Below are 13364 nucleotides of genomic sequence, written 5' to 3'. Positions count from 1 at the left end.
ATATACCAAAAAAAAAATATTAATGATATTATATATATATATATATATATACACACATCACACTTGCTTAAAAAATAGAATTTTTTTATTGATTTTTCAAATATATGATCATATTAAAATAAATTTAAAATTACGTATTAAGATATTACAAAATATATTTTTTATAATAATATACATATATTTAAAAATTTTTAAATAGAAAGCTATGGCACCAGGTCAAATAGATTTGGACAAAGGTCAAATATAGCCTGTTAGGGTTTACTATAAGTGGGACCTGACTTTCATATGAAATTATCTGAGCCACAGAACTAAATATCCCAACTCCATTAAATACAAATAAGAATAAGACACAAACTTTCTCCTCTCCAAAAAATCAATAGCCATTGTTGAGGACTTGGAAATGATTTCATGTCCAATCCTTCCCAATATACCCCCCACCTTAATAACTATCCAAATTTACAACTTCCATATCAAGTCTAAGAATTGACTCAACATCCAAAATGGCTCAAAATTTAAATTGAAATTTAATACAAATCAAATTTCAATTCCATTTCATAATTCAAGCCTGATTAATTTAGATCATATCTGAATTAAATTCGACTTCCTACGAACGAAATTATGTTATCTTATGTATTTTATAACAAAGGAGTGTTAATTTGATTATGTTATATTTTTTATCAAAAGTCATTTTTATGTGACTAAGGTTTCGTTCGGGATGAGTTTTTTATTGCTTCTTAAAACAGCTTTTAATTGCAAAAAATTTAATTTTTGTACTAAAAAGCTATTTTAAAAAGTAGTAAGAAAGATTTTTTACTAAGGCTTTCATTTGAAGGGTTTTCTTACTACTTTATGAAGCTTTTAAAATTTTGTACTTAAAATTGTTTCATAAAACATTAAGAAATCTGTCCTAAATGAAATCTAATATTGTCATGATTTTGTATATACCTGTGAATTTTTATTGATTTTTTTATTATATTTATATTTGTGAAATTTTTAATAGCTTAACTGTATTTATATTTTATTTAATTATATTGAGTGATAATAAATGACATGAGAGAGTATAATAAAATTCATAACATAAAAGATTCAAATATATATATATATGATCTTCCACAAACATAGAGCAGATCTTGTTAATGATTTTACGAGCCTTAGGTATGATAACGCCTCTAATCTAGTTGGTCATAGAGTTGCATATAGTGAATTTTAAATATTGAATTCTCCCAACCTAAGAGAGAGTTTTCGCTTTCCAACCATCCAAGGAGCAATGCAGCTTTTGCATTAAAGGCTGAAAATCAGAAGTATGCAGTTTCCTAGTAAAGATTGGAAGACCATGGTATTTAATGGGATTATGAGATGACAAATTCTTTCTTGCAAATCTTATGCGTCTGCTTATGTCAAAGCTCGCAGCAGTGGTTCAGATTGTGATCGGTTGGCTTTCCATTTGATGGCTAATATGTACTTAGATAATACTAAAGAAAAATAAATTAACGAAATAAAAGGAAATGTTAATATTACATGAACGAAGTTAAGAAAATCAATGTAATTATAGAAATTATCATTTTAATTCTGAGAGCTGCTTTAAAGTTTTGTGTTCAACCATAGCCAATCCAATATTGCCTTGATCTTTGTAAGGATCCACATAAATTTCAGCTTCACTAATAATTTGTCAAACAAAATTAAAGATATCTTCTTTTGAAATCAAAATTCAGATTTAGAAAATTTTCCATAGCGTATTTTCATGAACGAAATTTGACTTTGCTCTTAGATATTGTAAATGCTCCTCATCATTTTAGAATACAACAATTAATACAATTACAAAAAGGATTTATGGAGCAACTCTTTGTTGATAATATTAAATTTCTATTACTATTTTGTGTTAAGTCTTTTTATATATGAGCAATTTATGAAGCAACTCTTTCCCTTTCTCTATCACATCTCGATCTTCTTCTCTCTTCGTCATTGATCTTGATCTTCCTCAAGAACGCAATTGAAGACTCAAGAATTTCATCATGGTATCAGAGCAGGCGTGAGGAAAGCAGAACATGATAGAAGCAAAGAATGAATATTATTACTTACCTTGTCTGAATACAGGACAACATATAAATAGAACTTGGGTCTATTGGTAAAGAAGTAAATACATGTTATGCATTAAAGAAAGTATAGTACGGTAGTCTTAATAAAACTAATTACAGATTATGATAGTTAATCATTTATGCTTTCTAATAAAGCGCCCCTCATTTCACCCCAACAAAAGAGTCTAATTAAAATACACTCATTAGGGGTGTAAGTAAGTTAAGCCGACTCATGTGCCAATTTTATATAGTTCAAGCTCCATAATTCAGAGCTCTTATTTTAATCATTTTTGTATTTCTAAATTTAATAATAAAGAATTTGTCTAAATTCATATCAATTTCAAGCTCATATTCTTTCTCCTCTTCTAACACTCGAATTTCATCAAATCCCCTTATCAGCTCTCAACTTAAGGTAAATTTTTTTGCTTTTGAAAACAACTTCATGGTATGCGTACAGTACTGTGATATTATTTCAGAAATACAAGCAACTTTGAATCGGCTATTATTACATCCCAAACCTAAAGAAAGGAGAAACAAGAATTCTAGAAAAAGAAAAAAAAAAAAATCATTTTTTAATAGAAAGTTAATCCAATGTTCAAATCTAGTTCTATAAGCATCAATGCAAGCATCAACATAAGGTAGCAAGTTCAACCAAAAAAAAACCGCCCAAAAATGTTGATTGCAATATTCTTACAGTCTCCCAATTTAAACTTTTTTTGGTAATATTTCAGTAACAAATTTGCATGTATAAACCAAATAGGGTAGATGAACTATCCATGAGAGCGTGAAAATTATTACGTCCAACGTCCGGATTTGCCTTGTTCGGAGGCAAATCCGGACGCGCCACGTCACCCAGGCCCCGGTGCATCCGGGTGGGTCCGGGTGACGTGTCTGGATTTGCTTCCAGACGGTTCGGACGCCGGACATAATAATTCACCATGAGAGCGACATAGTATTTGTCAATAAGGAAAGTGCTGATATGAAATACATTATGCATCAAAATCTTCCACCGAAATGAATAAGGTCTTCTTACACAGTAAGGAAAACTAGTGCATCTTGATCTTTTTGAAAAACCTTTCCGTTTCATACCACAAGGAATACAAAAAACTAAAAGGCTTAATTAAAGGATCATCTATGGAAGAAATTATATGAGGATCAGCTAGAAGTTCTTAGGATTCTGAATTTGTGAAGATCTCACATGAGTATTATTACTTTCTACTTTTAAGCTAGGTCTATCACTTTCTCGAGAGAAAAAAATAAAATAAAAGTTATGTAGTAACATAAAAGGCCGGGGAGTTCTATTTGTTTCCTGACTTCTTTTAGGCTGGTGGTTTTGATGTTTTTTTGGCCTATTTTGAGTCCATTTTTTTATTTACTTGCTCTATTTTCTTAAGTTGTAACTGGTCCCAACTTCTCCATTATAGTTTTCTTTTGAGCTTTGTTATTCGTTTATGTGATGTTGATCTATTTATTGCCAGTTTTGATGCTTGATATGCCATCAAAAGTCACTTAAAATGAATACGAATATTGATGCTTATTGGAAAGAGAAAAATTTCAAAATTAAATACAGGACTGCTCACACATATTTTTTTCAAACTTGTAATTAAATTGAACGACGAGGCAAGATGAACTCATTGACATAAAAAATAATCCGATTATTCGAGTCCAAATGACTCTAAATCAAGCATCTGAAACACAATTGTATTATTCGAGATTTTAGTTGAATGACCAAATATTCTTCAATCTTTCGTGCATATAATCAAATTGAATATTTTGAGAAATGAAGGTAAGGAGACCAAGATTGTCTAATTATTGATATGATTATGGTTCTTAAATGTTGATAGGATATTTTTTATTGAGGGAATTAAAATGAGCTATTTAATGGAGTGTTTCATATTTTGTTTATATTTATGGGATATGCTATTTGTAAAATCTATAAGTATCATACTCTCTATCTGAATGGGGACTCATTTGGGCTCGGATTGTATCAAATTTGATCTTGTTGGGTTCGTCTTCTTGAGATATTCAATTTGACTATAAGTTCGATGAAGTTTGAGATCAAATGGTTCCGATTTTAATTTTGAAAGTTTCTAATTCAAATTTGCATCAAGATTTTTATCAATTAAAGATAATTTTTGGTGACGCATGAGTTAAAATTTTATCTTTTTTATATAGTTTAAGTATTAAATATTCAGAATTCATTATAATATTTGAAGATTGTACTTTCATTCATATAAATATTTTCATCTAATTATATGGGCGAAGTCACCGAATATTTACATAGTTGCATCCAACCGTCAATATTTTTGATATATCCATAAGAAGTTAAGAGAATAAATTTGAATAATTATAAAGTTAAAATTCAGCACTTTATAATAAACTTCAAATAAAAAATATTGTGTTTTATTTGCATAAGATTTATCGATGAAAAATTTGAACGAGGCACAGCTAAAATAAAATAAACAATTTGAGCTAGGTGACAGAAAAAAAAAACTATTACAAGTTAAATTAATTAAATTAACAAGTATAAATACAATATTAAAAAAAGAAGATGAGTTAAATTATACAAATGATGATATATAAATATAAACTCAATCGAAATCTTTTGCTGCCAAAAGATATTTTGGATGACGGCAAAAGATATCAAAAGATTTCGATTGTGAAACTAAAGCCACCCCATTACTACCGAAATTAGAACAATTATTACGTCCTCTGACTTAACGTAGAGGTACGTTCGGCCGCCAATAACATGTCGCCACGTGCTTTTACTCTTTACCGCGCGGCCCGACGACTTGACCCGAAGCAGAACCCGGGAATGCTATGTTCGCGATTTTCTCGGTATTGCTCGGTATTTGCTCGGTATTGCTTTGCAAAAATGAGAAATACCGCTCTGTGAACACCAAAAATATACAAATACCGAGTTGTACCGAGTTTTTCTACAACTCGGTACAACTCGGTATTTGCTCTGGATGTGAATAAATTTTAAGTCAGTCAAAGAAATAAAAAATAAAAATAAAAATAAAAACTTCCTCTGCGCAAACTGATGCCAGACGTCGAAACGCTTTAATTCTTGGTCCAGCAGCCTATTTTCGATCCAAGAGTCCCTGCCAAAAACTTGTGATGGCGTTGATTTTCTATTTTCCTTGCTTCTCCCTCTATCTTCCTCAACTTTACCAGCTTCCATTAACATCCTGCAGGCTACTATTCTCCTTCAGCAATTTCTCTACTGTGCTCGCTGATTTTGTCCTGGAAGAGGTGATCTTGCTGCTATGGGTGAAGAATGAGCTTCAAACGCTACGTCGTCTGATGAGGAGAATCCAAAGCCTTCTTAATGATGAAGAAAAGAAAAAAGTTTAATGAGTCATCATTCACCGAACTCTGGCTTTCTGAGCTTAAGGATGTGATGTAAGATGCCGAAGATACCATTGACCTCTGCAGATTTGAGGAACCTGAAATTTTTTGAATACTTTATAGTTTTTTACAATGTAATTATCGCTGATTATTTTTTCCTCTCTCAGGAAGCTGTAGAATGGAAGTACAGAAGCAAAGTTGCTGCTCGTGTATCTCATCAATGATGCGGGCTACATCCTGCAGCGGGCTACACCACCTGATATGGGCTACACCATGGAACCACGTGGAAATATGCCTGCATATATCTGAGCTATAGCTTAATTCCCCACTACCTTTTTATAACCGTTTTATTACTTTTTCTGTTTAGCCGTGCTTTCTAGCAGTATTCCCTGTTTCCCTATTACTGTTAAGCATTAGGATGAGATATAGATAGGAAGAAGAAAAGAGAAAGACACAGAATAGTTTATTTTGGCTTAATACAAAGTTTCTGGGAACACCTCTCCGGTTACTGTTCCATTGCTTTCTCTTCTTGTGGCTATTCTCTGTTTTGCAGGTTGAAGACTGCACCAGAATTGGTATCAGAGCCAGTCCTGGACAAGATGGCTGACGGAAGCTCTCGGAGAACCACCGACGATGAGCGTGGTTTAGAGGCCGTGCGAACTGCTCAAGCCAGTTTCACGCGACACCTTGAAGAATTGAGAGCCGACTTTCTACGCCTCTTCGTGGAGATGAGGACAGAGATGGCGGCTCTCCGGACATCTGTGGAAGCAATAGCTCCTGGTCGAGTTCCGATCCAGGCACCCCCACACCTTCCAGTTCCTGAACGAGTTCGGAGAAGGACTCAACCCCACAATGCAGAGTATTCAGATTCAGAAGTTGAAGTTAATACTCGAGTACCGCTGGAATTATCAGAGACCGAAGACGACTGGAAAACCCCATACTATGTCATTCCGAGGCGACGTGGAGGACCTCCTCACCGAGAGCATGGAGAATTCAAGGTAAAAATAGACATACCTTATTTTGAGGGACGCCTTCATATCGAAGACTATCTTGATTGGGAACGGGCGGTGGAAACCTTTTTTGAATACATGGAGATTCATCCTGAGAAACAAGTTAAGTATGTAGCGTGTCGGTTGAAAGGAGGGGCAAGCGCTTGGTGGCATCAACTTCTTCAGGCACGAAGGCGAGATGGTCGCGGAGCCGTGCGGAGTTGGTTTCGCATGAAACAGTTATTGAGGGGACACTTCCTACCGACCGACTACGAGCAGATGTTATACCTTAAATATCAGCATTGTACCCAAGGGGCAAGGAGCGTGAATGATTACACCGAAGAATTCTATCGGTTAAGTGCTCGTAATAATCTCCATGAATCTGAAAATCAACTTGTAGCTCGGTATATTGGAGGCCTTAAAGATCCCATCCAAGACAAGTTAGAACTAAATTCCGTATGGTCATTGTCTCAGGCCGTTAATTTTGCATTGAAAGCTGAGTCCCAAATGCAGCGACAAGCAAAAAGTTATTCACATCGCCGCCAATCACAACCTGAAAACAGTGCAGAATTTTCGAAGAACAACACACCGCAGGCTAAGTTGCAGTCCAATACATTGCCGTCGTCCAGTCAGAATCCTGTTGAAAACAAATATCCTGCAAAAATGAAGGCCCCATTGAAAGAGAATCCCTATAGCAGGCCTACAACATTGAAGTGCTTTAGATGTTTTCAGCCCGGTCATAAATCCAACGAGTGTCCAAAACGACATCAACTTCAAATACTCGATGGCACCCCAACAGAGGAAGGAATGGACCATGAAGAACACTTGGAGGAAGGGGATTCCACGGAAGATCTGAAGGGAGACGAGGGGGGAGCCTGTCTTATGCATTCTGGAAAAGCTCTTGTTGGCACCGAGACAGGCACAACAATCCCAAAGAAATGCTCAGTTTAGAACAAAATGCACCATACAGGGAAAGGTTTGTGAGCTCCTCATTGATAGTGGATGTACCGAGAATGTCATCTCTCGGTCCGTTGTGCATGCGTTACAACTAAAGACCACGAAGAAGTCGCAGCCTTACAAGATCAGCTGGGTAAAGCGTGGTGTAGAGATAACAATTGTTGAAGCATGCCGGGTAACTTTTTCCATTGGTAAGCACTATCTGTGCGAAGTGACATGCGATGTCCTAGAAATGGACGTGTGCCATCTTATATTAGGCCGGCCATGGAAATTTGACGCTCAAGCCACTTACGACTGTTGAGCCAACATATACTCATTTGAATGGAAAGGAAGAAAATTACGTTTACTACCACAAAATTCTGCTGTCAGTGGGAAATCTATCCCTGAACCTGCGGCTGCCTACATCATCTCGGGACATCTTTTATTGCAGGAAGCCAACAATAACACTCCGCTGTTAGCCTTGGTCACGACGGATACTTCTCCTCCAATAATTAAACCAACCATTCAAGAATCAGTAAAACAGTTGTTGGCTGACTTCGCGGACATTGGACCAACTGAGCTGCCTACCGAGCTACCTCCTCTCCACAGCATTCAACATCAAATTGATCTCGTGCCGGGAGCGACATTGCCCAATTTACCTTATTATCGGATGAGTCCAAAGGAGCACTTGATTTTACAGGAGATTGTAGAAGATTTACTCAAACGACATCTCATTCAAAATAGCCTTAGCCCCTGCGCGGTGCCTGCACTCCTCGTTCCGAAGAAAGATGGGAAATGGCGGATGTGTATTGATAGTAGAGCTATCAATAAGATTACAACAAAATATAGGTTCCCTGTCCCGAGAGTGTCCGACCTGCTGGATAAACTTCAGGGTGCGACTATCTTTTCTAAGCTTGACTTGCGAAGCGGCTTCCATCAAGTTCGCGTCAGACCAAGCGACGAGTGGAAGACGGCGTTTAAGATGCGGGAAGGACTGTACGAGTGGAAAGTCATGGCGTTTGGTCTATGCAATGCACCATCTACCTTCATGAGGCTCATGAGTGAACTGCTACAACCTTTTACATGTAAATTTTGCGTTTCCTATTTTGACGATATCCTAGTATACAACTCTTCACTTGAAGAACATGTTTTACACTTGACGCAATTATTATAAGTTCTAAGAAGAAACAAGTTATATTTGAACTTACCCAAGTGTGAGTTTTCCACAATGAATGTGCGGTTCCTGGGCTTTGTTGTTTCACGGGAAGGAGTTCAAGTAGACCCATGCAAGGTCGTGGCTGTCCAAGACTGGCCTGTTCCCCGTTCAATACCTGACATCCGCAGTTTTCACGGATTAGCAAATTTTTATAGACGATTCATTCGGGGATTTAGTGTCATTATGACACCCATCACAGATGTTTTAAAGGGTCACTCATTCACGTGGTCAGATAAATAACAAAGAAGTTTTGAAAATATTAAGGATGCCTTGAGCTCGGCTCCTGTTTTATCCCTACCCAACTTTGAAAAGCCATTTCAAGTTGATACCGACGCTTCAGGTATAGGAATTGGAGCGGTGTTATACCAAGAGGAACGGCCAATTGAATACTTCAGCGAGAAGCTGAGCCCTTCTCGACAAAAATGGACTGTGTACGAGCAGGAGCTGTACGCCGTCGTGAGAGCATTGAAACAGTGGGAACATTATCTGCTTCATCAAGATTTCGTATTGTGCAGCGATCATCACTCCCTTCAATTCCTTAACAGCCAGAAAACTATTAGTAAAATGCATGCCCGTTGGGTAATCTTTCTACAGAGGTTCAGTTTTGTGATTCGGCACAAAATAGGAAAAATGAACAGGGTGGCTGATGCCCTCAGCAGGAGAGCAGCATTACTCGTCCAGTTACAAACAGAAGTCACCGGGTTAGAAGAGATGAAAAATTTATATGACGCGGATGAAGATTTCGCTGCATAGTTGAAGGATTGTCATGCAGGAACACCGGCGGGTGATTATTCCCTCAGACACGGTTTTCTTTTCAAAGGAAACCAATTGTGTATCCCAGCATCGTCATGGCGGCATCAACTTATCAAGGAAATACATTGTAACGGGCTGGCGGCACACGTGGGCAGAGATAAGACAATTCAGCAACTCCAAATTCAATTTTTCTGGCCACACCTGAAACGAGATGTGTCTCGACTGATCGAGAGATGTGCTATCTGTCAAACGTATAAGGGGGCTGCTCAGAATACATGATTGTATATGCCATTGCCGGTGCCAGACTCTATTTGGGAAGATCTGAGTCTTGACTTTGTGCTCGGACTACCACGAACGAAGAGAGGGTCATATTCAATAATGGTAGTTGTGGATAGATTCTGAAAAAATGGCACACTTCATTCCCTGTAAGAAAACTTTCGATGCCCTCAATATTGCTAAAATTTTCCTTAAAGAAATTGTCCGTTTGCATGGCATACCCCGCAGCTTAACGTCCGATCGCGATGTTAAGTTTATCAGCCACTTTTGGCGTGAACTGTGGAAGAGGTTTCATACTGACTTAAAACTTAGCTCCACCTATCATCCTCAGACAGACAGACAGACGGAAGTCGTCAATCGCACGTTAGCTACTATGCTGCGATGCCTAGTTCAAGATAATCCGAAACATTGGGAGGAAGTCTTAGGCCAAGCGGAATTTGCTTTTAATTCCATGCCGAATCGGTCCACGGGAAGGTGTCCATTCAGCATTGTCTACACTAAAATGCCAAATCACCTTGTGGACTTAGCAATCCTTCCAAAGTGTAAGAGTACCGCTGCTTCTCAAACTGCAGCACAGTTTTCTGATGTTATTAAAACTGTGCAAGACAAGCTCACTGAAACTAATGCCAAGTACAAATCTGCTAAAGACTTACACCGTAGGCATGTTGAATTTATGCCAGGTGATTTGGTCATGCTACGATATCGCAGAGATCGATTTCCTTCGGGTCCTTGTCCCAAATTAAACCCAAAGAAATTCGGTCCATTTCCGGTTCTCAGGAAGATAAATGACAATGCTTACATTATTGATCTCCCCAAGGATATCCAAACTTCTCCTACCTTCAATGTTGCAGATATCTATCCTTATCATCCACCAGATTCACAGCAACTGACGTCGGTCTCATCGGAGATGAGCTCCTCTGAAGAAGGGGAGTCCTGATGCGGGCTACATCCTGCAGCGGGCTACACCACCTGATATGGGCTACACCATGGAACCACGTGGAAATATGCCTGCATATATCTGAGCTATAGCTTAATTCCCCACTACCTTTTTATAACCGTTTTATTACTTTTTCTGTTTAGCCGTGTTTTCTAGCAGTATTCCCTGTTTCCCTATTTCTGTTAAGCATTAGGATGAGATATAGATAGGAAGAAGAAAAGAGAAAGACACAGAATAGTTTATTTTGGCTTAATACAAAGTTTCCGGGAACACCTCTCCGGTTACTGTTCCATTGCTTTCTCTTCTTGTGGCTATTCTCTGTTTTACAGGTTGAAGACTGCACCAATCAACATCCTACTTCTGTCAATGGATCCAATGTTTGTCCTTTAAGTTACTTGCTGGATGCGGTTTCTTCAAAGCAGAGATAAGGGGTAGGCAGTGTTCACCGGGAAATCCTCACAATTCAATTGACCCCATTGTAGCCGTCTCGGCTTGCAGTAATCAGTTTGCAGAATATTGTGTCCCGGGAATCTAATCCTATAGATTCACAGGTGAATAACGTAAAATATCATGAGTCAAATGCATGAGTCAAATGTGTTAAGCGTTGATGCTTTGTTATGGGAAGAGATATCGAGGTTGCAGCTAACAGTTTAGTTGATCGTATTCTTGGGGAGAAGGTTGATGAAAAATGCCTTCTTTTTGCGATTCCTGTCATGGGTGGGACAGGGAAGACAACTTTGGCTCAAAGAGTTTTAACCATCTGAAAATTAAGTCCTTTTTACCCCACGAACCTTTTGTTAGCAAAAGATTTCGATTGAGTAACTCGTTGAAGCATTCTTCAAACCATTTGCTAGCTCCTCTTGCTCCTCTAAGAAAAGCCTCCTATGAAATATATCCCAACGGCTCTCTTAAGAAAGATACGTCACAGGATGAATTTACACTCCCATTAGAGTTGTAAAATGGGATTCTAAACAAATCAACCCACACATCCGCCCTCCAAACATGATCTAAAACAAGAAAAAGTCTTTAAACCAAAGCAGTAGAATCACTATAAGAACGGTTTGCAGCATTGATTTAGTATTAGAATACCAGCAGCTCACCTTAGCAACCCGGCCTCTCTTCCCACAACAAAAGGATCATTTATGGAAGAAGTTTGACGAGAATCAAGTTGAGTAATTTGTGAGGTTTCCGATGTTGTGGATTTCTCTATTTTAAAACGTTCTTTATCTTCATATATATGCTTGAGTCTTTCATTAATTTCTTTAATTATGTTTCCAATCTCACAACGCAGAGGAAGGCTAGTGAAATCGAAGAAGGCAGATGAGAAACTGCAACGTACCGAAGAAGTTCTAGATTTAGGATTTTGATCGACGAGCAGCTGAGTGCCCTCAATTCTGCAGAGGTCAATGATATCTACGGCATCGTACATCACATCCTTAAGTTGAGAAAGCTAGAGTTCGATGGATGATGACTCATTAAACTTTTTATTTTCAGCATCATTAAGTAGGATTTGGATTCTAATCATCTGACGACGTAGCGTTTGAAGCTCGTCCTTCACACCTACCAGCATGATCACTTCCGGGACAAAATCAACGAGCAAAGTAGAGAAATTGCTCATCAAAGATCATCGCCATGTTGAGCTTGCTGAAGGAGAGTGGAAACTCGAAAATTTGAAGGAAGATAGTTGGAATGGAGATGGGCAAGGAACAACGAGAGAAAGGGTCTAGCAGTGGAGAATTTCCTAGCAGTGGACACAACAGAAGTTTCCTTTGTTTTTTTTTTTAATTTATGTTTTTTTGTTTTATGTTTAGTTACCTACGGGACTATTATTATTATTTCCCCATGTTTTACTAGTAAATCCTTTTTTGCGAAGTGCACGAGCCACAAATTTTATTGTAAGAGGATGGCCTACACATATTTCCAATATCATAAATCCTAGATCCTTCAACTCATATGCTATAGCTTCTCTTCTCCATTTGAGAAAAGTAGCCTACAAAGCATATCCCAGCTAATCTCTATATAGAGTTTCTTCAGTGGATGAGTGTGTGCAGCATTCATATCTTTTGTAACATTTTCATATCTTGTTGTGACTAAGACTCTAACACTCATGTTAACATAGTCCAACGGAACTTGAAGGCAATCAATCAACACATTCGTCATCCACACATAATCTAGAACAAGAAAAAGGCTCTGACATGAACAACCAAACCCCTAAGAATGGACTAACTCTGATTTGGTATTAGCATCCATGTAGCTTCCCTTAGCTTCAATAATTATTAACTTCAACAAGTCAATTTGTGAGTAAGTTTGGGTAACACAAGCCCATGCATTTACATTGAAATAGTTCTCCATTTTGTTGTTGTTAAAATTTTTTTGAGCTAGTGTTGTCTTTCCTAAACCCTCCATGCCGGTAATTGCAAAAACAAGAGATTTTTCTTTAGCCTTCTTTATGATCAAAAGATTAACCAACTTATATGCAACAACATTAACCTCTCGTCCAATAACTAAAGGATCAACCCAGGAAGAAGTTTGATGAATATCAACTCTAGTGATTTTTTTATTTTTAAGATTCTTCTAATTCAAATTGTTTTCCATTTTCATATTAACGATCGAGACTGTCATTAAGTTCTTTGATTCTATTTTTTATATTATGACGTGGAGAGATGTTGGTGAGAGGAGAAAACATATGAAAAATTGTAGCAAATAATAGTTGTTTTGGAATTATGATTTTAATTTTCAAGCAGCTTTGCGCCCTCAATCTTACATATGTCAATGGTGTCTTTGGCGTCATACATGACATCTTTAAGCTCTAAGATCCATAGGCCAATGCA

The 13364-nt window shown here is 37.5% G+C and overlaps 1 protein-coding gene across 1 annotated transcript in view; it reads left to right on the top strand.

Moving 5' to 3' along the window:
- LOC110102806 overlaps positions 1 to 9320 on the top strand; it is a 10775-nt gene extending 1455 nt beyond the window's left edge. The window contains exons 3-6 of the mRNA XM_028693335.1: positions 5980 to 7318; positions 7386 to 7563; positions 7702 to 8436; positions 8908 to 9320. Coding sequence (XP_028549168.1) covers positions 5980 to 7318; positions 7386 to 7563; positions 7702 to 8436; positions 8908 to 9320 — 2665 coding nt within the window. The remainder of the gene's footprint in view (positions 1 to 5979; positions 7319 to 7385; positions 7564 to 7701; positions 8437 to 8907) is intronic.
- Positions 9321 to 13364: the final 4044 nt, after the last annotated feature.

This window comes from Dendrobium catenatum, unplaced genomic scaffold (genome assembly GCF_001605985.2).
Source record: "Dendrobium catenatum unplaced genomic scaffold, ASM160598v2 fragScaff_scaffold_264, whole genome shotgun sequence".
NCBI classification, from domain to species: domain Eukaryota; kingdom Viridiplantae; phylum Streptophyta; class Magnoliopsida; order Asparagales; family Orchidaceae; genus Dendrobium; species Dendrobium catenatum.
Note: the sequence above shows the minus strand (reverse complement) of the source record. Positions and strands in the feature narration are given on the sequence as shown.